Below are 23032 nucleotides of genomic sequence, written 5' to 3'. Positions count from 1 at the left end.
CATCCAGGCGCCCCTTTATTTTCCTTTAAAAAAAAAAAAAGTGATCCTAGTGGGTATAAAGTGATATCTCAATGATTTGCATTCTGTAATGCCTGAGGGTGTTGAGTATCTTTTCATAATTTGTTGGCCATTTGTATATTTAGAGAAATGTCTGCTCAAATCATTTGTCCGTTTTTAAATTGGGTGGTCATTCTATTGCTGAGTTATAGGAGTTCCTTATAGTCTTCATACAAGTCCTTTATTGGTTACGTGTGACTTACAGATATTTTCTCTTGCTTGCCTTTCTCTTAACATTATCTTTTGAAAAGCAAAATTTTTGATATTAATGATGTCCAAGTTTTTTTTTTTTTTGTATATATATTGCTTTTTCTGACCTATTTAAGAAATCTTTGCCAAGCCTATAGTTACTAAGATTTTCTCCTGTGTTTTCTTCCAGAAGCGGCCTAATTTTAGCTTTATGTTTGGGTCTGTACACCCATTAAGAGATAGATTTTGTTTTTGTTCTCTTTTTGATATATGAGGAGAAACTAGAGTCCTAAATAAACAGAGATATCCTTATTTGTATCAGAAGACTCAGTATTGTTAAGATGTTTGGTCTCCCTAAATTGATTTATAGAGTCAAAGTAATCCCAGGCAGAATTCCAGCAAGGTTTTTTGGTTTTGTTTTATTTTGGTAGAAATTGATAAACTGATTCTCAAATTTATATAGAAATGCAAAGGGCCTTATAATAACTAAACCAATTTTGAAAGAGAACAAAGTCAGGGGCACCTGGGTGGCTCATGGTTGAGTGTATGGGGCTCAATCCCACAACCCTCAGATCATGACCTGAGCCGAAATCAAGAGTTGGATGCTTAACCGACTGAGCCATCTAGGCTCCCCACGTTATTAGTATTATCTTTAATCTGAAGTTCTTTGCAGTGGTCTTTATGATAATAGGTGTATTTTGGGAGTTAATATAGTCTGTAAATCTTTATAACCAAGCTCTACTAATCTGTAGCATATGACAGTATCCTGAAGTTACTCTGCATCTTGTACCTTACCCTTGGCCATGTGGCATGTGGACCATGGGAGGGCATGGTTGTCCATCTGTATATTTCCTACATGTGTATATCATATCTTTATTTTTTTGACTAATATTTGTCTAATTTTTTTTGACATAAATACAAAAGACTTTCTAATACTTGGTGGTTACACTCTATTTAGAGACTAACCAAAGGCAAGAAGGAGCCACTGAAAAGCTTTAAGAAGTAATGTTGGATTTGCATTTTTAATATATGAGCTGGGTAGGAATGTGAAGTGTCTTTTTCTCACATTGTAATCTCAGGGTAAAATCTCCTTGGATTAACCAGTCTCTTATTCTACTTTGTATCCCCAGCACTTTACTTTGGAAGAGTAGTAGGTGTTCAGTAAACATTTTTTAACTAAATGGAAATTCTCTTAAATCAGTAATTCTTACCAGGAACCACATCCGAATAATCTGTAGCGCTTTGGGAAAAAAAATTACATGTACTAATGTTAGTATTAGCATTAAACAGGAAACTCCAAGCTACCTAACATTAGCTTAAATAAGTTAGAGATTCTTTTTCCATCTTAAAGAAGATAGGAGTTGGGCAATATGAGCCTAGGATAGTAGTTTCAGATGTTAGGGGCTATTCCATATATCAAATGGTGGTCAGCAGGAAGGAGCAAAGGGCCAAAATAGATGTGTGCCCTTCCCTTTAAGGAGATCTGGTGAATTCCCCACAATACTTGTATTCTTTGTGGGCAGAACTTAGTCATATGGCCCCAGCTGCCAGAGAGACTGAAAAATAATCTTTTAGCTGGAGGGCATTATAGCCAGCTAACAAATTGGGATTCTTCTATAGATAGTGGGAGAAATTAGCAGTTTCTGTAATAGTACACAAACCTTGTTCATTCTTGGAAGTCTTGATTCAGTTGGTCTGGGCTAAAATTAGGCCTTCTAATTAAAACAAACAAACAAAAACAACCAAACAGATCATATTAGCTGATCTAGATATACTCTTCATGATGGAGAACCGTGGCTCTAAGCCAGGTTTTGAACAGGACAGATCTACTCATTCTTGGAATGAGAAATCTTTCTCCTGGTGAGCATGGATTCAGCACGTTTCTAATCTGCCTTATGAATTTGACATTTTACAGTGATGTAATCCCTGACAGGGGTCCAAGTGATGGTTTTAACAGATGTTTTGTTGTAGTCCAGGTCAGTCTGCTTCACACACTCCGCCCCCATTTTCCTGGTCCACCAACCTGATAACCATTAACCTTCTTGGACACACCCTCCCCCAATCTCCCTAAAGTGAAACCCACTGTTTTCTGAGACTTACGATCACTTATTTCCATCACGATGTTACTGTCACACCGTGGATTGGGAAGCTTATGGGATTTGAAGTTAAAAGATCTTGGTTGCAGTTCTTATTCCTCTAACCTATGGCAAGGAACTTAAACTTTATGATCTTCAGTTTATACACATACACACATACTCCTCATAGGGTTGTTAAGATTTAATGAACTAATAGTATGCAAAAGTGCCTTTTAAACTGTAAAACGCTATACAAATAATCAGTTGTAGATATAAAATTAGTCCTGTGTACACAGAACCATGGTTCATACAAATGCTTATGAAATTCTTTTTTTCTTTTTTTCTCTTTTTTCTCAATGAACTCACAATGAAGTTAATAAGATTTTCAGAGACATTTCTGTTAAGGGCCCTGCACTTGAGTTATTTCTTGGTAAACCTCGAAATATAGATACTAGTTGAAAAAAGAATTTATTCAAAAGAATTATTTTGCATTGCTTCAATGCCCCCTCTACCTTTCTTGTTATTATATACCTTAATGTTTATTCATTTTAAAATACTGTTTCAATGATTATTTTTAGCGATATTCCAGGAACCATTCTTAGCAGTAGGAAATTCAGTTATGAACAGATATTTAATGGGGTTAAAAAGACATGATTAAGAAAGTATTTGAAAAAATTTCAGAATCTTTATTAAATAGCTGATTTAGAATTTTACCCTTTTAATATAGTCAACACCAATTTATTACATTACATTGAAAATTGTTTAAAGTGTGTTTAATATATTCCATTACATGGCAATTTAGCATTCTGTTGTATATATGATACGTGAAAACTTTTTGAAACTTTTAATATACTATAAAGTAGAATATTATATATTGGAAATTATGCATTGAACTGTGCATAGTACTATTAGGAATATAATCCTGTAAGTGCTACTTCTGGAATAGAAAGTAAACATACTTGTGGAAACTTCAGTGTAGATACACCTTATATAAGTGTTATAATTGTGGTCAAATGATTCATCTTTGCAATTGAAAGAGAAAATTATTTATGAGATGTTACTTGTACCAAGTTATTTTAAGTACAAGAACCATTGAACAAGGCAGTGGAGTAAATACATGTTGAATCTGCTGTTGGAAGTATACTGTGGAAGTGAATAGTTCTACATTATTATATTGTTTGTATGTATTACTAGTTTCTCATTGATGTTATTTCTTTGAGACATTATTTTTAAATCAGTCTGACAAAAATAAGTACTTTTGTACTTATTCCTGAGTTTGTATTCCTCCCAGTATCATTACCACATTGCTTTTAAAAACCTCCATTTATTTGTCAAATATTTCTTCAGTGCCTGTTTATTGGGCTCTTTCCTATACATAGGAGTAGCCAGTTATCCCCCAAATTCCTCCTTGATTTAAATGTCTAAAGATATACTTGGAAGTGACTTTAGATTACTAGCAGAAACTTGTTAGCAGTTTAACAAGTTCCATTGAGGTTATTTTACTTAGAGTATGTCAGTAAGTCAACAACCAGATACAGGCCCTCATCTACCTAAGGGCAGAGAGGCACGGTGGTTAATTCCCAGTGGGATTTCCTTTTTCTCTTGTCTTGAGCCAAATTGAGGAAGATAGCAATGCCAGTAAGAAAGGGACATTTTTTAATGATGCAAGAGCCAGTGGCCATTGACTGTAAGCAACAGGAAAATGAACAGCTGCCTTGTTCTAGGCTGACCAGGTTAGTGTGAATGAGGCTTTAAAAGGCCTTAGAAATGATGATTTTTTTATCACAGGGAGAACTTTTTTATGTTGTATATGTTAAGAGACTAGAGGATTCTTACTACATCACATGCTGTGATCAGTAAGTTGGTAACCTCTTTGTTATTCTCTATATTTCGTATATTCATGTTGAAGCAAAAGCAGTTAGGACAAAACTTTATTACCCGTATCTACTCATCTAAATCTGTGCACATCTACACTCTGCCTTTTTTCTTGCAGCTAAGGATGAACTTTTCCATGCCCTGACAAAGGCCAACTATATACTTGTGGATTACATCCCATCCTTTTAGCAAATTGGAGAACATCATTCCAGCTGTCCTGTCCTCTCACTCCCACATCATTAATTACCCCTGCTCTATTGAATCTTTCCCATCAGGATAGAAACGTGCTGAGTTGTCTTCCATAATAAAGCCTTGTTGACTTTCCTGTCCCCTTCCAGCAATTGCCCCAGTAGTCGTCTTCCCTTTTTTAGCAAAACTTCTTAGGTTTGGACTATACTCTCCAGGTTTCCTCTCTCATTTTTCTTGGCCCACTCCAGTCAGGGCTTTTGTCTTCAGTATCCTTTCAAACTCTGCTGAAACTGCCCATGTTAAGTTCACCATCGATCCTGTCACTAAACCTAGAGGTCCTTTTTCCTAGTTCCCATATTTATCATTGGTGTTTGACATGGTTGATGCCTAAATCCTCTTTGAAAAGTTCTCAGATGCTTACAGGACACCACATACACCTAGTTTTCCTTCTGTATCTCTTCCTCTCTCTCTGTTTCCTTGTACTGGTTCCTCTATCAGAAGAAAAAGTAAGTCTTTGGATTTCTTCCTATTTACACCGCACTTTCTCCCTCAGTGATTCCTTACGGCTTCCTTATTCTTTCAGCTCATAATATATTTACAAAATACTTCCAGAGTTCTGTTTCCAGCCTGGACCTCTTCCTTGAACACCTGATTTAATGTCTGTCTACTTGACACCTACACTTGGATGTCTGATAGCATCTCATACCTACCATATATGAAAGGAGTTCCCAATTGTCCCCATTCCTTCTGCAGTCTTCCCTGTTTTAGGTAACCATGGCTCTGTCTTTAGTTGCTTAGGCCAAAACTGAAATCATCCTTGATTTTTTTTTTTTTTTAACGTATCCTATAGGCAGGCACCCTGTCAGCAAATTATTTAGGCCTTCTTACAAAGCGTATTCAGAATCTCGCTACTTAAGAACACTTTTCGTTGCTCTTACCCATCTCTTACCTGGACTGTTTTAGCAGCCTCTTAAGGGATCTTATTGATTTGACTCTTGACCTCACCCTGGTTCTCCACGAGGTCAGCCAGGGAGATTGTATTCAGCTGTAGATCAGACAACTTTACTTCTCTGCTCACCTCTGCTCAGAGCCCCTCCATCAGTTTCCCATCCCACAGATTCAAAGCCAGGGTTCTTAAGGCCACCTGCAAGCTTTCTGCAGTCCTTTCCTGCCGCAACTGCCTTGTGTAGCCTGCCTCCTCTCCAGACTGTACCAAGCAGATCTGCTTCGATCCCTGAAGCATATTTATTCCTACATAAGTGTCTTTTTTAGTAATGGAATGGACAGAAGAAAAGTCTTCGGGAACATCAGGAAATGCATCACGCTTGGAAAGGTGGTATTGGGATGGCGCAGAAGAAGAGCATTAGAATCCATGAAAACTTCAAACAATAATGTGTGTAAAGATGCTTTGTAAATCCATAAAACAAAGTATGTCTACACGCTGTGTTCCTGAGGCTATATATATTATCACACTTGATTGTGCCTCAGACATGGGCTCAGACCTTAATTTTCCTGGACCTTGGAGGTGAGGTAGTCATTCAGCCTGACACTGCATTTAGAAGTAACTCTGACAGTCATTTACATGAGCTCCATCCTCCTACAGCGAAACAATTAGGTAGTCTTCTGGGAGCAGAAGAGCCTTTACCAACAATAAAGGACCAGGGCCACTTTAACAGCTATGTGGCCACAGCAGAGAGTCATCTAAAGCACACATAACTTAAAAAGTTTTGAAGTCCATCTAGTGTTGGTCCCATAACCACAAAAATAAGTGTCAATGTAATTCCTTACCTGAGAGAGAAAATTAGACATTTTAAATTCAGGTCTAGTATTTCAGTGTTAAGCCAATACATTCTGTGTTCTTGTAGCCATACATCAAGCACAAGGAGTAAGGCTGATGCTATTTAGCTGATGGGAGTGTGGCCAGTTGAAAGAGCTTTACTAGATTGATCAAGGCCAGAATCTCCTCTAACCTGTAATTGGATAATTGGACACAGTATTCTGTGAATACTCTCGCCTACTCCCCACCTAGTAGTGTGTTTTTGCCAGATTTAATTATTGTCTCTGTCCAACTTAGCTTCTGTGGAACATGGGGAAATAGAGTACTTAATAGAAGGAGAGTAGATAAAATGTGTGTACTGGCTAGCATGTAACTTTAAAACTCTTGATTCTTTAGCCTGCATCTGCTCACTGTTAGTGTGACGAACACTTTGGAAGTGTTCATTGTGAATTTCCAACTGCCAGCATGAAATGGAGTGAGATATAAGATGATCATGTTGCTGTGGTTTGAGAAGACTCTAGTGGAAAAGCTTCTATTTGCATTAATCTAAAGCAATACAGGCGTGGATATGGGTTTATTATTAAGAGTATGATGGTTTAGTTCTTAAATTATTCCTAGTAAGTATGACATTTATGTTTGCTATGTTACATTGTTAATTTTTGTTATGGGAAAGTTACAGGGCTGAGGGTATACATTTTATATTTGAATTTTATATTTAATTTGAAAAAATGTCACTCATATTCTAGAAAGGTTCTTATGTAATTATAAACATATATGTTGGGCTTCTGCAGTAATTTTTTAATGCCAGGTTGTCTCCTGGTGTTTCTGAAATACTGAGAGTGTAGAGGATTTGAAATTACATTATTCCAGTGATCTAACTGGCTAAATGGTATCGATGGCAGTTAAGTGTGATCCTAGATGCTTCTCTAAAGCAATAAAGAGCTCTTTACTGTAGTTTCTGTGATGTATGTACCTACTCTCAGGTACATCACTGTACATGATGAACGCAATTGTCATTTTGTGTGTAATTTTAGAGTAAGATGCCTTGAAACAAGTACAAATGCAGTCAGATCAACAAGTTAAAAACAAGGTAAGAGCTAGAATAGTGGTGAGAGTCTCTTCTGTTTCTGCTTCCCACCCCTTTCACTCCTCTTAAGAACAAGTGAGAACATATGTCTAAGTAGCAGAAATGAAGTGGTGCTTATTTTAGATGGATAAAGGATAAATTGGATTTTGAATAAGATTTTGTTGAGGGAACATGGTATTTGGGGGCCTTGATCATTTCTTTTGCCACTATTCTAAAATCTAGGTGTATGTAGGTATAAAACTAATGTATTTGTGAACTAGAAGCATTAATTTAATTGATTCGTATATTGAAAGGTTCAGTGTCAACAGTGCATTTGCATTTTGATATTTGAAAAGTTAAAAAGATAAAGATAGCAGGAGCAGGTAGGCAGGGTGAAGGAGCTTGGATCCTCCTGCAGTGGTATTTTTGGAATCTACATATATAACAGGGCTATAAAGATCTTTTCATTTCAAGAAAGGATCACTTTGGACATTGTGCTCAATTTTGTAGTCCTTGTTTACAGATAAATGAATTGTCTAACCCATGAAATGAGGGAGAACAATTTGTCTTGTTTTGTTTTTTAAGTTGACTCCAGCCATAATCAGAATATTTCCTCCTTTGGAGATAAAAATATAGATTATAGGAGTATTTGTAAGTATTTTGCAGTTTCTTAAAAACTGATTATGTAAATATTTAATCTTTTTATTTCTGCATGTTTTTGCTTATTTACTATTTATTGCTCTTATTTTGTGATCACAAACAATAAGTCAATAATCTGATGATAATCTCATTACTGTAATGATAAACACTAAGGTGCCTGAGGACTGGAACTGTTCCCAAGATGATAAAGGTTTTACTCTATTTCTGTTAGGAACTTAGGATTTCAGTAAGGCTGTATTTTTAAGTTCTGTCCAGGACTCTCTCTCAGTGTTGAACCTGATGTGGCTCTCAGCAACTCAGGGCTGCAGAGGAGTCTGGTGTCAGAATCACAGGGAGGAGAATGTGCCGGGGATGTCAGGAGGTGAAAGGGTGAGATTCAGCAGAGAGACTAATTCAGGGAGCAGCTGAGTGGGCTCTGTGACTCCCAAGACCCAGACACTGAACTTGAAATCTGTAGAAGTTGTAGAGTCTCCCTATTCAGTGCTTCTCAAACTGTTGGAACAGCCCCTGCTGTGGATATAGGAGAAAGGAAGCCATAGTGCTCCTGATTCTACCAGTGTCACCCAGTGCAGCTTTCTAAAACATCTGTTTCCTGTGTTGGAGTTATTTTTGAGAAAGGTTCTGTTCTGCTAAAGTTAAAAAAAAAAAAAAAGTAAATAAAGGTTGAAGGCTACTGATAGAGGATTCCACTGTTGTCTAATTTTTAGGTGAAGCAGCTAAGAAACATGAGATTCCTAGAGTTCTGATGCCAAGATGGGTAAAACTGTCCGCATCAAATCTAGCACCTGCTCTGTTGTAGGAGGATTGGCTTACCTAAATTTCAGGAGGTGTTAGTTAACTGCACAGGTTGAGATGCTCTTGTATTTAGGCAGGAGGATAGATTATCTTATTAAAAGATGAAAAATCAAACCAGGTTTTGCCTTTTTTATAATCCCTTTTTGTTGTTAGTGTAAAAAATTCAAGGTAAAATATGGAACTGTAACCAAAATATGGAATCGAAAAATGGAAGTCAAAATGTCATTGCCTGGCTACTCATTTCCTTTCATTTGAGATATAAGCTATTTTGGAAGTAAATTGGAGGATTCTGTCTTAAGCTTTTTTTTTCTTTGCCTTTTTTTTTTTTTTAATTTTCTTTTTTAAGAGCATGTGAGTGGGGTGGGAGGCAAGGGTATAGAGAGACTATCTTGAGCAGACTCCCCATTAAGTGCAAGCCCAACATGTCACTCCATCTCCCCACCCTGAGATCAAGATTTGAGCTGAAATCAGGTGTCGGACACTTAACCTACTAAGCCTCCCAGGCGTCCCGATGGTATCTTATGCTTTAGTGTGGTACACATTTTAATACTCAGAATGGCTTTAATTATTTTGTTCAAAAACTGGCTTAATTTCATGATTAATATTGAGAGACTATATTTTTAAAAAACTTTGACTTGTGAATTGGCTCATGTTCTAATACTAGAATCTTGATCCTTTGAGCCAAATTTGCTAGTCTTAATCCGTTTTCATTAGCTAGAGCTGTTGTAAGAAAAGGCTCCATGGGAAGAACAGAATTGGTTTAGTAATTGTGCTCATTCATCCGTGTGTGTATATCACACGACTGTTTTCATTTCTGTTGTTGCAGTTGAACTGGATCAAAAGCAAATAAATTTTACCTCCTTCTGCATAAGTCGATGTCTCCTGTCACTCTGACGTCTTTTTTTTTTTTTTTAATATCTGTTTTCTTCTAGGTGAGGAATTTTAAATTGGAACAAGAACAAGAAAAAAACAAAATTTTGTCAGAAGCACTGGAGACTCTGGCCACCGAGCATCATGAATTAGAGCGGTCTCTGGTTGAAGGCTCACCTCCTCGAAGCATCCTCAGTGAGGACGAGTTCTATGATGCGTTGTCAGGTAACGCTAGCATCCTGCCATCTGTGTTGTTGGCGATTGGAAGCCCAGCACCTAGATGTCTTTGGAGGGTAGATGTCATCTAGAGTGTGGTGGACTGAGCAGATGTAACACTACCGCTCCCCACACCATCTGTCTTCTGTGTTCTGTTATTGAGGCAGGAAGCTGAAAGTTGAGAATGAGCCTGTCTCCATTTACGGTGTATGCTAAGCTAGCGAGGGAGTGCTAAAGAATTTGATTTTTTTCTCTTGTATTCAGCGTCCGTTAAATACATCCTAGTGCCAGGTGCTATCGCATATTTAAGGATAGAGAAAGTTAACTATTGTCAGAGAGTACTCTGTACCCTCAAAGGATGCAAATAAGTAACACGTGGTTACAGTAAGTACAGTGTGTCAAGTGCCACTGTAGAGGTGAGACCAGGGTGTGGCTAGAGCAGAGGAAAAGCAGTGCTTAATTTTGCCTCAGAAATAAATGCCAAAAAACTCATACTGATGAGCGCGGACTCCCATTGCCAAAATTGGAATCCTAACTCTGACATTTGCTGGCTGCATGACCCTGGATAAGTTCTGTAACCCTTCTGGTTTTCCGTTTACACTTATTTAAAATAGGGATGAGTAGATTGTCGATATCAATAGGCTGAGGCAGGATTAAACTAATTCCTATTTTAAAACTATGTTTAGAACCTGCCTGATACGTACTAGGGGCTCCAGAAATAGGAGACATGTCAGGAGGTAGGACTCCCCTGGGAGGGGGTGGCCCACTGAGTGGTTCTGCCTTTGAGGGAATGACTTCAGAGTTTTTGAGGGTGGTAAGGGTGGGGGAGTGGCTGGAGGTGAGCAAGGCTGAGAACAGCTCTCTAACGTGAGGCAATCAAGTTCTTAGAGAATAGATGGATCTGTGCAATTACTGGTCGCCTGGAACTTGACCACAGAAGCAGGAGACCCTGGTGGATAGCAGGTGTGAAAGGATCACATTCAGAATAAAGGAAGCACCCCAAGGAGAGGCAATAGAAATGAAAACTAAAGATTGGGTTAAGGAGATTAAAAACAGTGTGATCGTATAAGACAGAGAAAATGATTGTTTGGTGGGCTTTTGGAGAAGAGATTCATTATGAGAGAAGCGGCAAATAGGGCCTTTATTTGTGGGAAGTGTGAAATAATCAAATAATGGGAAAAGTAATTTTAATAGCCAGATTTAGGAATAATTAAAGAAAAGAGGATACTGATGATGATGATGTTACTTAGAAAAGGCATTTGTGAAAGGAGTGACTGATTGGGAAGAGAAAGTAAAGCTAGGATTTGGAAGCAGTGGGATGAGTGACCCGGCATAGGAAGTGTTTAACATGACTGAGGGAGGTGGGAGAAGAGGGGGAATAACATTGAAGGCTGCAGACATTTTTTCACACCTACCCTGTGCCAAGTCCAGTAGTGTCATGTCCTGTATTCCTTCCGTCGGGGGCATCCAAAAGGGAAAGTCACTAGAGGGATCATAGGATTAAGTACAAAGAGGTCTGAATGTAATAGAGCCCAGATGCATCCTTTGTGTTCTTTTTTTTTTTTTTTTTTTTAAGAAAATGTTAAGAAAAATTGTGATAAACAATGTAAAAGTATGTGTATTACTCTGTGAAAGTTTCCCTTCATCCCTTATCCTAATTATGCACTCTTTCTTGGAAGGTCTTACTGACAGCCTTTTAGATTCTCTTCCAGGCCCTTTTTAAGGCAGTCCCATGTATATGTGCACATGTACGTATGGCTTTGTTTTGTTGTAAATCAGGAGCAGAAATAGCTGTATGATCATTCGGGGTCTGCGTTTTCATGTAACAACATAACTTGGAAATCTTTCCCATTGGTAGTACAACTCTTAAGTCATTCTTTCTAAAGGTTGTATGGAAGTCCAGGATGTGATTCACCACTGTTTTCTTGATCATTCTCTCCTTGATAGACATTTAGCAGCTTCTGTCATCTTTCTGCTTCTCAGTCATATTTTAGCACTCAAAACACTCTCCAAAATCATCTCCTCTGGGAGGAAGAGATAAAAAGAACTATAGTCCCTAGGTGACCCTTGGCAAGTATATTGCAGTTCAAGTGCCAATTCAGACTGGTTTGCAGGACCTGTTGCTTTAGGGTTTGCTGTGTTGAGAGGGATCCTGAGGCCAAGTTCAGGAGCCTAGGTCAATCAGCCTGTTCTACCATGGTTGTAGAAATGAAGGAGGGGACAGGTGCCATGCCTTTGCTCCTTCCTGCCCTGAGTGACCCCTCCCCCCCCCCGAGTTTTGGTATATTTGCCTGAACAGAGTACCCTTTCTGTGGCCACTCCTACTGTTTCCTACTAGAAATCTTGAAAATCATTTGATGCAGTGTTATAACTGCATTAAGATTAAGTCAGATGCCCCAGGTTCCAGTCTTGAACTGCTGATAGCTGAGCCATATAATTCATTGAGATCATAAAAGCCATCATTTGGGAATGACTTTATCTTCTCACTACAATCTTTACACATCAACCTCCACTCCTGCTTCCTTCTTCCTTTCTGTTGCAAAGGAAGAAATGTCCCTCCTCAGTTAAAGCCATCCCCTCCTCATTTGTGCATGTACCCCTTTCCTGGCACCTTCTCAAGGACTTCTGTTTGGTTATTGTTCTTCCACCTTCACTTTCAATACTGCATCATTTTAAGTACTGACTTAAAATTCCTTTAATCATTTCCTATTCCTGCTGTAGAAAATTACCACAAATGTGCTTAAACAGTGCAGATTTGTTTTCTTACAGTCCTGGAGGTCAGAAGTCTCAAAGTCAGGGTCTTGATTAGGGCTGTATTTCTTATAGAGGTTCTGGGAGAGAATCTATTTCCTTGGCCTTTTTAGTTTCTAGAGATCACCTGTATCCGTTGACTTAAGGCCCCATCCTTCCTCATCAAAGGCAGCAGTGTGACATCTTCCAGGCTCTGTCTCTGCCTCTGACTTTTCTCCCCTATGTTTTAAAGGACCTTAGGGATCACAGTGGGCCCACCCAGGTAATCCAGGGTGACCTCCCCACTTCAAGGCCCTCAGCTCAATCATGTCGGCAGAATCCTCTTACCTTATGAGGTAATATTTCCACTGGTTTTCAGAGGCTAGGACATGGACATGTTTTGGGGACCATTAGTCTGACTACCACAATTCCCAAATTGACAGCTCTAATCCTGACCTCTTGATCTCTTGTTAGAGACTTATATACTTAGCTGTCAGCTGGATAAATAAATGTATTTTTTCTGCTAGATGATCCTTCTCTTTTTCCTCTCGGTGTTGCCTCGCTTTAGTAAATGGCACCTCTCTCCTCTCCTAAAGCCAGAAACCTAGGAGTGGTTTGTGATATTCATGTGCCATATCAATGAAACCTAGCTTAAAGCTTGTCCGTTTCTGTCTTAAAATCATACCTGGAAGCCATGTATGTTCTTTTACTATAGGGTCAAAAGCTGGGGCTGGAGACTGTTGATACAGGAATTGGCAGACCAATAATTTATCTTTTGGAAAGTTACTTCACTTTTGTGTGCCTCATTACTTCATCTGCAGATGGATCATGAGCTTATCATGATAAATATTTATACTTAAAACAGTATCTGGCACACTAAGCGCTTATTATCACCTGTGCTGTACCCACTCTTGTCCAGCTGCTTAATACCATGCTTCCAGCCTTGCCCTCCTGAAGTTCACTCTATACACACTATCCACATTGACACTTCGCAGACTGTCACCTCATTGCATTCCCCTGCCTAAAGTCCTGTGGTGGCTTCTCATTGCACTGAAAATAAAAATCAAACTCCTTAACAGGCCTTCACGGCTCTTAACATGGTCCACATTCTGCCTGTGTCCTCAAATCAGCCTTGTTGCCTTACTCCCTTCGCTTACTGTGTTAGCCACACCAGGCTTCTCCAACCCTGAAACATGGTAGTGACAGCAGGCTACTAGATGTGGATTTAAATAAGACCAAACGTATGCAAACCTATATTTCATTTAAAGCTTATTTTTAATTGCTGACTCATAGTAAAAGATTAAATCAAGCTAATATTTAAGAGATATAAAAAGATTCTTAAAGAGTCTTCTCTTAATATATTCATAAATTATTTTGACTAAATGTTTAATTTTCTTTTTAAAAGTTGCTTACAACTTCTGTTACTTCCTTTAAAAAACAGGATAATTTTATTTGTTTAGACTTAAAGTCCATGTAACTTCCCGTTTTCTCTTAGCTGCTTTTCCCTTATCATGTCCCTTTAGGTTTTTGCAGATAAGCAGGATCAATGAAAATCTAATACAGTGTAGTTGAGAGAAAACCTTGGTGTAACCATACAGTATAGCCTAATTTTTCCAGCCCAGTGGGATCTCTTGATCATTTTTACATTACTTTTCAAGTATGCACAGTGACTAAAGATTTCATAAAATTCCCTTAAGCAAACAGATTTCTTATTCACAATTTGGTTGAATTCTGTTGTGTAATATGAGTTAAAAGGAGCAACATCTAATTTTGTGTGTGTGTGTATATGTATGGATGTATGTGTGTTTAAGAAAAGTAATGGTTGAGTGAAATTGCTGATCTTACCATAAAGTGACCACTTCCTGGTATAGGGGCCTAACAGTCATGCACACTGAAGCAAAAAAGATGTAAGAAGAAACTAAAGGAAAACTGGTTCTGTTGGAAAAATGCTGTACTGCAAATGAAAGAAGTATAGAAATAATAGAACCACTTTAGGGAAGAAGAAAGTGGTTCCTTCTTCATATTCCTACCCCCCCCACCCTTTTTTAAGATTTTATTTATGAGAGACACACAGAGAGAGACAGAGACACAGGCAGAGGGAGAAGCAGGCTCCCTGCAGGGAGCCCAACATGGGACTCGATCCCAGGTCTTTAGGATCATGCCCTGGGCCGAAGGCAGATGCTCAACCTCTGAGCCACCCAGTTGTCCCATATTCCTACCCTTTCTGTTTCACTTTTGCTCTATTGCTCCCTTCTTCTCCTACCAGAGCTTTCAAATACCTCTAGATTACCTCCTCCCCTGAGCTGTCTTTCCTCACTCCCCTGGCAGAATTAATCATTTCTTCTTTAGTGCTCACTCACTGACACCTCTTTCATAGGCTCTTCATTGTACTGTACTGGTCTTTGTATGACCATGGGTACCTTATCTTTTTAGATCCCCAAGTTCCTCTCTAAATATGGGATGCAGGTTTTGAACATATGCCACTGATATTTCTGTCCTCCCTAAAAATGCATTGGTATTCGATACAAGAGAATTGGTCGTGCTTGCTGATTTCATATGGTCTTCGTGCTCCACTTTGGATTCTGTGTGGGAGAAGAGAGATGCAAGGAGTGAGCTGGGGTGAGATGGTATCAAAGCATAAAATTTGTGCTTGAGGAAATTAACAATCCAGTTTGGGCTCTGAGACCTGCTCACAGAAAGGAGAGGGGAATGAAAAAGTTGCTAAGGGGGAGGGACAATTCAGGGTGCTTGACTTTGTGAATCTCTAGTAATCTTCTAAGGAATTATTTTTGAAACATCTGTTACCAGTTAAATAATTCTGTGGCTGTTATTTTGTAGAACTGGTCTGACTGAGATGGCAGTTTCACCAAAATTCTTGCCTTTTGGATATTATAACTTCAAAATATATTGGTTTTCTTGCTGTCTGTTCGTTTTCCTTTTTAGAAACATGTTGAGATCAGTTGCTCAAAAAAGGCTTTCTTGCTAGGTTTTCCTCTTAATGCTATTTTGGTTGAAATGTGCATGAATAATGCATACAACCCAATAGTGTAGACTGGCAAAACCAGTAGAGAGTTATGTCATGAAATTGAAACCAGTTTTAGCATTTCTCACCAGTTGCAGGGGTGGGTGCTCATGTCTTTTTAAGTCAAAACTTCAAAATGGGAAGTGGTCACATAACAATTTGGGTTTTGTCTGGAGGAAAGTAACACAGAACCAGTTATGACCTCTGTCAAATAGAGTTTAATTCAGTAAGTATTACAGGTCACAGTGGAGAAAAGTGATACCATCTCCACTGACATTTAACATACAGAAGACATAGGGTCTGACCAAAGTGGTCATTGTTCCCAGGCCCAGTGTTGTCTTCTCCTACAGCTTATTTTTAAACTGTCTGTCCGTCCCTTTCTTATCCGGCCCTCTTCTGTGTGTCTTTACTTGTAGGCTGCACCGGCCTGGTGCTTGGCGATACTACCCACCTCTGTATTTTTGGCACTCACTTCTCTCTTGTTCCCCCCTCCTTCTTCTGAGAATTAGCCACAGTGCCTTGTTCTTGCCCTTTTTCTTGTTAAGTAACTTTTTGTGTATTCTTCCCTTATATCCTACAGCATTACATTTCTCTTAAGGGCAGAGACCTTGTGGTATTTAACTTTTGTATCTTCTCTACTGCCCAATACAAAACATATTAATTAGTTGATGTGATAGACGGCAAATCGAGTACCACAGAATACAGCTCTTAACAGCTTCCATTTGAAACATGAAACATTCTAGAGGAAATCCAATAAGTGGCAGGGGCTCTGAATCTAGCTTTGTGTTTGTTGCATTAAAAAACTAGCAGCTTCCTTATATTATATTTGTGCTGTAGGTAGACACTGCTGAGTATAATTTATCCTTTAGGTTTTGGGTTGACCTTCTGGGTCCATCTTCATTTTCTGAAATGTTTTTATTGACTAAATTGATATCTTCATTAAATATTTATTGTAAGTCACGTGCACTTTGTACTGTCCTTAGCATTGAGAGGATTTCATTAACCAGATGTATCTACTGAGTGCCCACTGTGTGTCAGGTGCTTTGTTAGGCACAGTGATACCAAGATAAAGATCTGGTCCCTCAATCTGGAGGATTCACGGTCAGTCTAGGGCAAGAGATGAACGTGTGGAAAGACAGTGTCAGTATAATGTACAAGGGATCTGGCCCTTCACCCCAGCAGCTCACTGCCAAGACTGGACCTTGGAGTTTGCCTTTCTCAGGAACTGTGTCAGCACCATCCTATCTGTATGGCCCACAGCTTGACGCTTGTCTCCTGTCTTTGGACCCGCTCTCTTAGAAACCTTGATCCCAACATTGCTTTGACTACACCATATCATCTCCATCTTTACCCCACCTGCCACTCCACATGTGCCCTCACGTCTTGTCCGCCTTTGAGGCCTAGCTTTCAAGGGGCAACGTGGGATCAGTCCCCTGCCTTGTACTCTGCTGATAGGATATCACACCATCCCTCTCCTCTTGCCAGCCTCAGCCCTCAAGGGACTAGGTGAGGCTGGAGGCATAGCCAGGGCCATGCTGGTGGCTCTGGCTGTAAGCCCATGGCACTAGAGCCCATGTGTGCTCTTTTGCTGCCCCGAGGTCCTATTCCATTTCTGTAGTCCATTGCTTTCACATGCTGCTTTCATGCTTATCTCACCAGTAACAACTTTTCCATCCTGTGCCACTGAGGACATTGTTTACGGCACTGAGAAGCTTCCCATGTTCCCACTGTCACAGCCCTCACACACCTGGATGTGTCCATATGTGTGTATCTTCCGCCTTTTCTGCTTTGCCCTGATGACTATTATGTCCCTGACTGAAACCACCCTCCCCTTGTGCCTGGGATTCTCCCCGGGCCTACAGGTGGACGTCTGTGCGGCTCCTCCTCTTCCCCAGGTAATTGGTTATTCCTCATTCCCATCAGTGCTCTTGTCTTTAAAATGCTCAATCTGTTAAAAATACCTCTGATCCCAGAGTCCTCTCCTTTCCATTATCTTCTGCTTATATGTTTGTTTCCACTACTGCATGTAGTGCTCTCAACCAGATCACCGCCGGACTGCACTCAGCTGCCTGATTGAGTGCCACTTTCTCAGTTCTCTTTTTCTTTCTTGACCTCTCATCAGCATGTAAAGTTTGTGATTACAACCTCCCTCTTAGAACATTTTCTTTACTTAGCTTCCAGAATATCACATTTGTGATATCACATTCTGTTTCCTTTGCCAGTGCTTTTGCATCCTTCCAACTTCTGATACTAGAGTGTTGCAGGGGTCAGGCAGGAACCTCTTTTCTGTCCCTGCTTAGTTCTAGGTCCTTTTTTCTCCAACTGCAGTCTGATGGTTAGCATCAGCATCACCTGGGAACTTGATGGAAATGGAGAACCCAAGGCCTCAGTTCAGATCTAGTGAATAAAAATCTACATGTTTTTCAACTCTGAAAGTGGTTCATACAGACATTAAAGCTTGAGCAACATTGCCTAACATGGCCTCATGGTAGTCTTGTGCCTTGAAACATTGTCTGTATTCTGATAAATCCATAATTCTGTATCTCCAGCCTTTGTCTTCCCTCTGAACTCAGACTTCTGTCTAAATATCCATGTGGCATATTCACTTAAATGTCTAAGATAGCTCCTACATGTCATAAAATGTCCTAAAGAGAACTCTAGCTTTCTACTCAAAGCTTGCCCCTTCTGCAGTCTTTTGCATTTTGGTAGATGGAAGATCTGTCTTTCCAGGTGCTTTGCCCAAGTCTGGGAACCTTTGACTTATCCTTCACAGTTTTATTTTTATGTGTCACATCCACCTTCAGTCCATCAACAAATTCTATTAGATGTACCTTTGAAATACATCAGGGGGCACCGGGTGGTGCAGTTGGTTAAACATCTGATTCTTGATTTTGGCTTAGGTCATGATCTCAGGGTCATGAGATCGAGCCCCATGTCAAACTTTGTGCTGAACTTGGAACCTGCTTGTGATTCTCTCCTTCTTCCTCAGCCCCTTCCTCTCCCCTTCCTGCTCATGCTCTCTCTTAAAAAAAATCTGGCCACTTGGCCATATTAGACTCTTATCACCCAGATCCGCACCCCCACCATCTCTCGCCTGGATTGTCACAGTGATTTTCTGACTGCTTTCTCTGCCTGCACCCTTATCTGCAGCAGTGTTCTAAATCCAGTATTCACAGATCATTCTGAAACATGAATCAGTTCACATCAATTCTCTGTACGGAAACTTCCAATGGCTTTGCTTATTAGCTGGAATAAAAGCCAAAGCCCTACACAGTCTGGCCCTCTGCCACTGTTCTGAAGTCTGCCTCTCCCCGTCACTTTTGTCCCTCTGACCTCAGTGTTAGTTCTTGAACTTGCCAAGCATGTTCTCCCTCAGACTTTTTCTTTTCTTTCTTAGATTCAAGTTAGTTAACATACCATGTAGTATTGGTTTCAGGTGTAGAATTTAGTGATTTATCACTTACATAAAGCACCCAGTGCTCATCACAAGTGCCCTCCTTAATGCCCATCAACCAGCTCACCCATCCTGCAACCCCTCCCCTCCTCCAGCAACCCTCAGTTTGTTTCCAATGATTAAGAGACTCCTACGGTTTGTCTCCCTCTCTGATTTCATCTTGTTTTATTTTTCTTCTCTTCCCCTGTGATTCTCTGTTTTGTTTCTTAAATTCCACATATGAGTGAGATTATATGATAATCGTCTTTCCCTGATTACTTATTTTGCTTAGCATAATATCTTCCAGTTCCAGGAGCATAAGGGCAGCTCAGTGGTTGAGCATCTGCCTTTGGCTCAATCCTGGGGTCCTGGGATCAAGTCCTGCATCAGGCTCCCCATGGGAAGCCTGCTTCTCCCTCTGCCTATGTTTTTGCCTCTCTCTCTCTCTCTTTCATGAATAAATTTAACCCCCCCCCAAAAAAAAGAACCCCTAAAAAAATACCCTCTAGTTCCATCCACTGTTGCAAATGGCAATATTTCTTTCTTTTTTTTTTTTTTTTTTTTTGATGGCTGAGTCATATTATATTGTACGGATATACCACATCACCTTTATCAAATACATCTGTCGATGGACATCTGGGCTCTTTCCATATTTTGGCTCTTGTTGCTGCTATAAACATTGGGGTTCATGTGTTCCTTCAAATCTCTTTATATCCTTTGGGGTAAATACGTAGAAATGCAATTGCTAGGTCATAGGGTAGCTCTACTTATAACTTTTTGAGAAATCTCTATGTAGTTTTCCAGAGTGGCTGTACCAGCTTGTATTCCCACCAACAGTGTAAAGGGTTCCACTTTCTCTGCATCCTCCCCAGCATCTGTTGTTTTCTCAGTTGTTAATTTTACATTCTGAGAGGTGTAAGGTGGTATCTTATTATGGTTTTGATTTGTATTTCCCTGTTGATGAGTGATGTTGAACATTTTATCCTGCATCTGTTAGCCATTTTATGTCTTTGGAAAAGTGTCCATGTCTTTTACCCATTTCTTAACTGAATTATTTATTTTTGGGGTGTTGAGTTTGGTAAGTTCTTTATATAGATTCTGGATACTAGCCCTTTATCTGGTATGTCATTTGCAAATACCTTCTCTCATTCCATAGGTTTCCTTTTAGTTTTGTTGACTGTTTCCTTTGCAGTGCAGAAGCTTTTTATTTGGATGAGATCCCAAAAGTTCATTTTTGCTTTTGTTTCCCTTGCCACCAGAGACCTGTCTTGCTGTGGCCTAGATCAAAGAGGTTGCTGCCTGTTTTCTCCTCTAGGATTTTGATAGTTTTCTGTCTCACAAATGTTCATTCATTTTGAATTTATTTTTTGTATGCTATAAGGAAGTGGTCCAGTTTAATTCTGCATGTGGCTGTCCAGGTTTCCTAACACCGTTTGTTGAAGAGACTTCCTTTTTCCATTGGATATGCTTTCCTGCTTTGTCAAAGATGAGTTGACCGTATAGTTGTGAGTCCATTTCTGGATTCTCTTTTCTGTTCCGTTGATCTATGTGACTGTTTTTGTGCAGTACCATACTGTCTTGATGATTATAGTTTTATAATACAGCTTGAAGTCTGGGATTGTGATGCCTCCCGCTTTTCTTTTTCAACATTACTTTGGCTATTCAGGGTCTTTTCTAGTTACATACAAATTTTAGGATTATTTGTTCTAGCTCTGTGAAAAATGCTGGTGTTATTTTGATGGAATTGCATTGATTGTGTAGATTGCTTTGGGTAGTATAGACATTTTGACAATATTTGTTTTTCCAATCCATGAGTATAGGATGTTTTTTCTTTGTGTCATCTTGAGTTTCTTCCATAAGTGTTCTATAGTTTTCAGCGTACAGACTTTTTTACCTCTTTGGTTAGCTTTATTTCTAGGTGTCTTATGGTTTTAGATGCAGTTGGAATAGGATCAATTCCTTGATTTCTTTCTCCTGCTTCATTATTGGTATATAGAAATGCAGCAGATTTCTGTATGTTGATTTTATCTCAACCTACAGAAACTTCAACTTTGCTGAATTCATGAATCAGTTCTGCTAGTTTTTGGTGAAGTCTTTTGGGTTTTCTACACAGTATCATGTTGTCTGTGAAGAGTGAAAGTTTGACTTCTTGCCAATTTGGATAGCTTTTATTTCTTTTTGTTGTCTGATTGCTTAGGCTAGGACTTCCAGTACTAGATTAAACAACAGTGGTGAGAGTGGACATCCGTGTCATGTTCCTGACCATAGAGGAAAAGCTCTTGGTTTTTTCCCAATGAGGATGAAATTAGCTGTGGGTCTTTCATATATGGCCTTTATGAAGTCAAGGTATATTCCTTCCATACCTGCTTTCTTGAGGGTTTCTATCAAGAAAGAATGCTGTATTTTGTCAAATGCTTTTTCTGCATCTATTGAGAGGATCTTCTCATATGGTTCTTAGCCTTTCTTTTATTAATTTGATGTATCATGTTGGTTGCTTTGCAGATATTGAACCACCCCTGAAGCCGAGGAATAAATCCCACTTGATCATAGTGAATAGTCCTTTTAATGTATGGTGGGATTCCATTAGCTAGTATCTTACTGAGAATTTTTACATCCATGTTCATCAGAAATACTGGTCTGTAATTCTCCTTTTAGTGGGGTCTGTGTCTGGTTTTGGAATGAAGGTAATGCTAGCCTTGTGGAATGAGTTTGGAGGTTATCATTCCATTTTTATTGTTTGGAACAGTTTTAGAAGAGTAACTATTAATTTTTCTTTAAAAATTGGTAGAGTTCCCCTGAGAAGCCATCTGGCCCTGGACTCTTGTTTGTTGAGAGATTTCCGATAACTGCTTCAAATTTTTCGCTGGTTATGGGTCTGTTGAAATTTTCTATTTCTTCCTGTTTCAGTTTTGGTAATTTATGTTTCTAAGAATTTATCCGTTTCTTCCAGGTTGCCCAATTTGTTGGCATATAATTGGTCATAATAATTGTTTGTATTTCTGTAGTGTTAGTTGTGATCTCTCCCCTTTCAGTTCGTGATTTTATTTATTTTGAGTCCCTTCTCATTTTAATAAATCTGGCTAAGGGTTTATCAGTTTTGTTAATTCTTTCAAAGAATCAGCTCCCAGTCTCGTTGATCTGTTCTGTTTATTTTGATTTCTATATCCTTTATTTCTGCTCTGCTCTTAATTATTTCTCTTCTGGTTTTAGGCTCTATTTGCTGTTCTTTTCCAGCTTCTTTAGATTTAAGGTTAGGTTGTGTACTTGAGATTTTTCTTGCTTCTTGAGGAAGGACTGAATTACTATGTAGTTCCCTCTTGTGACCTCCTTTGCTGCGTCCCAAAGGTTTTGGACTGTCATGTTTTCATTTTCATTTGCTTCCATGTATTTTTTTTATTTCTTTTTTAATTTCCTGGTTAACCCATTCATAATTTTAAAAGGGTATTCTTTAACCTCCCTGTACTTGTGGTCTTCCCAAATTTTTTCTTGTGATTGACTTCAAGTTTCATAGCGTTGTGGCCTGAAAATATGCATAGTGTGATCTCAGACCTTTGCTTTTCATTATCTCCTTTGCCTAGAACTGTCTTATCCCAGATATCTACAGTACTTGCTCCCTCACTTCATTCTTATTCAGAAAGATCCTCACCCAACAGTGTTTATCCCCTCCCCCTCTTTTTTTGCCCTTAAAAAAAACACCTTTCACATAGTATTCATTTGTTTGTTGATCTCCTACAATTAGAATGTATGCTCCTCAGTCAAGGCAGGATTTTGTTTAGTTAACTGTTGTATTCCCCCCTGCCCCAGGATGGTGCTAGATGAAGAAAGGAGTGCTCAACAAATATTTGTTGAATAAGTAATGAGTTCTGCCAGATGGTATGTCAGGAGGGTTACAGAAATTCAGAGGAGAGTCTGCTAACTGCTTGAGAAAGTTGGGCAAGGCATCACATCACGTTCAAAGATTGTTTTGAAGAGTGAGTAAGGAGTTCTCCAGACAGATATGACGGGATAGAATATCTTTATGGAAGAGGACAACACATGCAAAGATAAAGAAAAATAGTTTTCAAAAACCCCATGAAAT

At 39.1% G+C, this 23032-nt stretch overlaps 1 protein-coding gene across 4 annotated transcripts in view; it reads left to right on the top strand.

Annotated features, from left to right (window-relative positions):
* Nucleotides 1–23032, top strand: part of OSBPL1A (oxysterol binding protein like 1A) — a 227395-nt gene that overhangs the window by 127114 nt on the left and 77249 nt on the right. For all 4 annotated transcript variants that reach the window (XM_041742615.1, XM_041742622.1, XM_041742628.1 and 1 more), the window contains one exon: nt 9616–9778. In XM_041742615.1, coding sequence (XP_041598549.1) covers nt 9616–9778 — 163 coding nt within the window. The remainder of the gene's footprint in view (nt 1–9615; nt 9779–23032) is intronic.

The sequence above is a fragment of the Vulpes lagopus genome, chromosome 1 (assembly GCF_018345385.1).
Source record: "Vulpes lagopus strain Blue_001 chromosome 1, ASM1834538v1, whole genome shotgun sequence".
Lineage (NCBI taxonomy): Eukaryota > Metazoa > Chordata > Mammalia > Carnivora > Canidae > Vulpes > Vulpes lagopus.
This window is presented reverse-complemented; position numbering and strand designations above follow the sequence as displayed.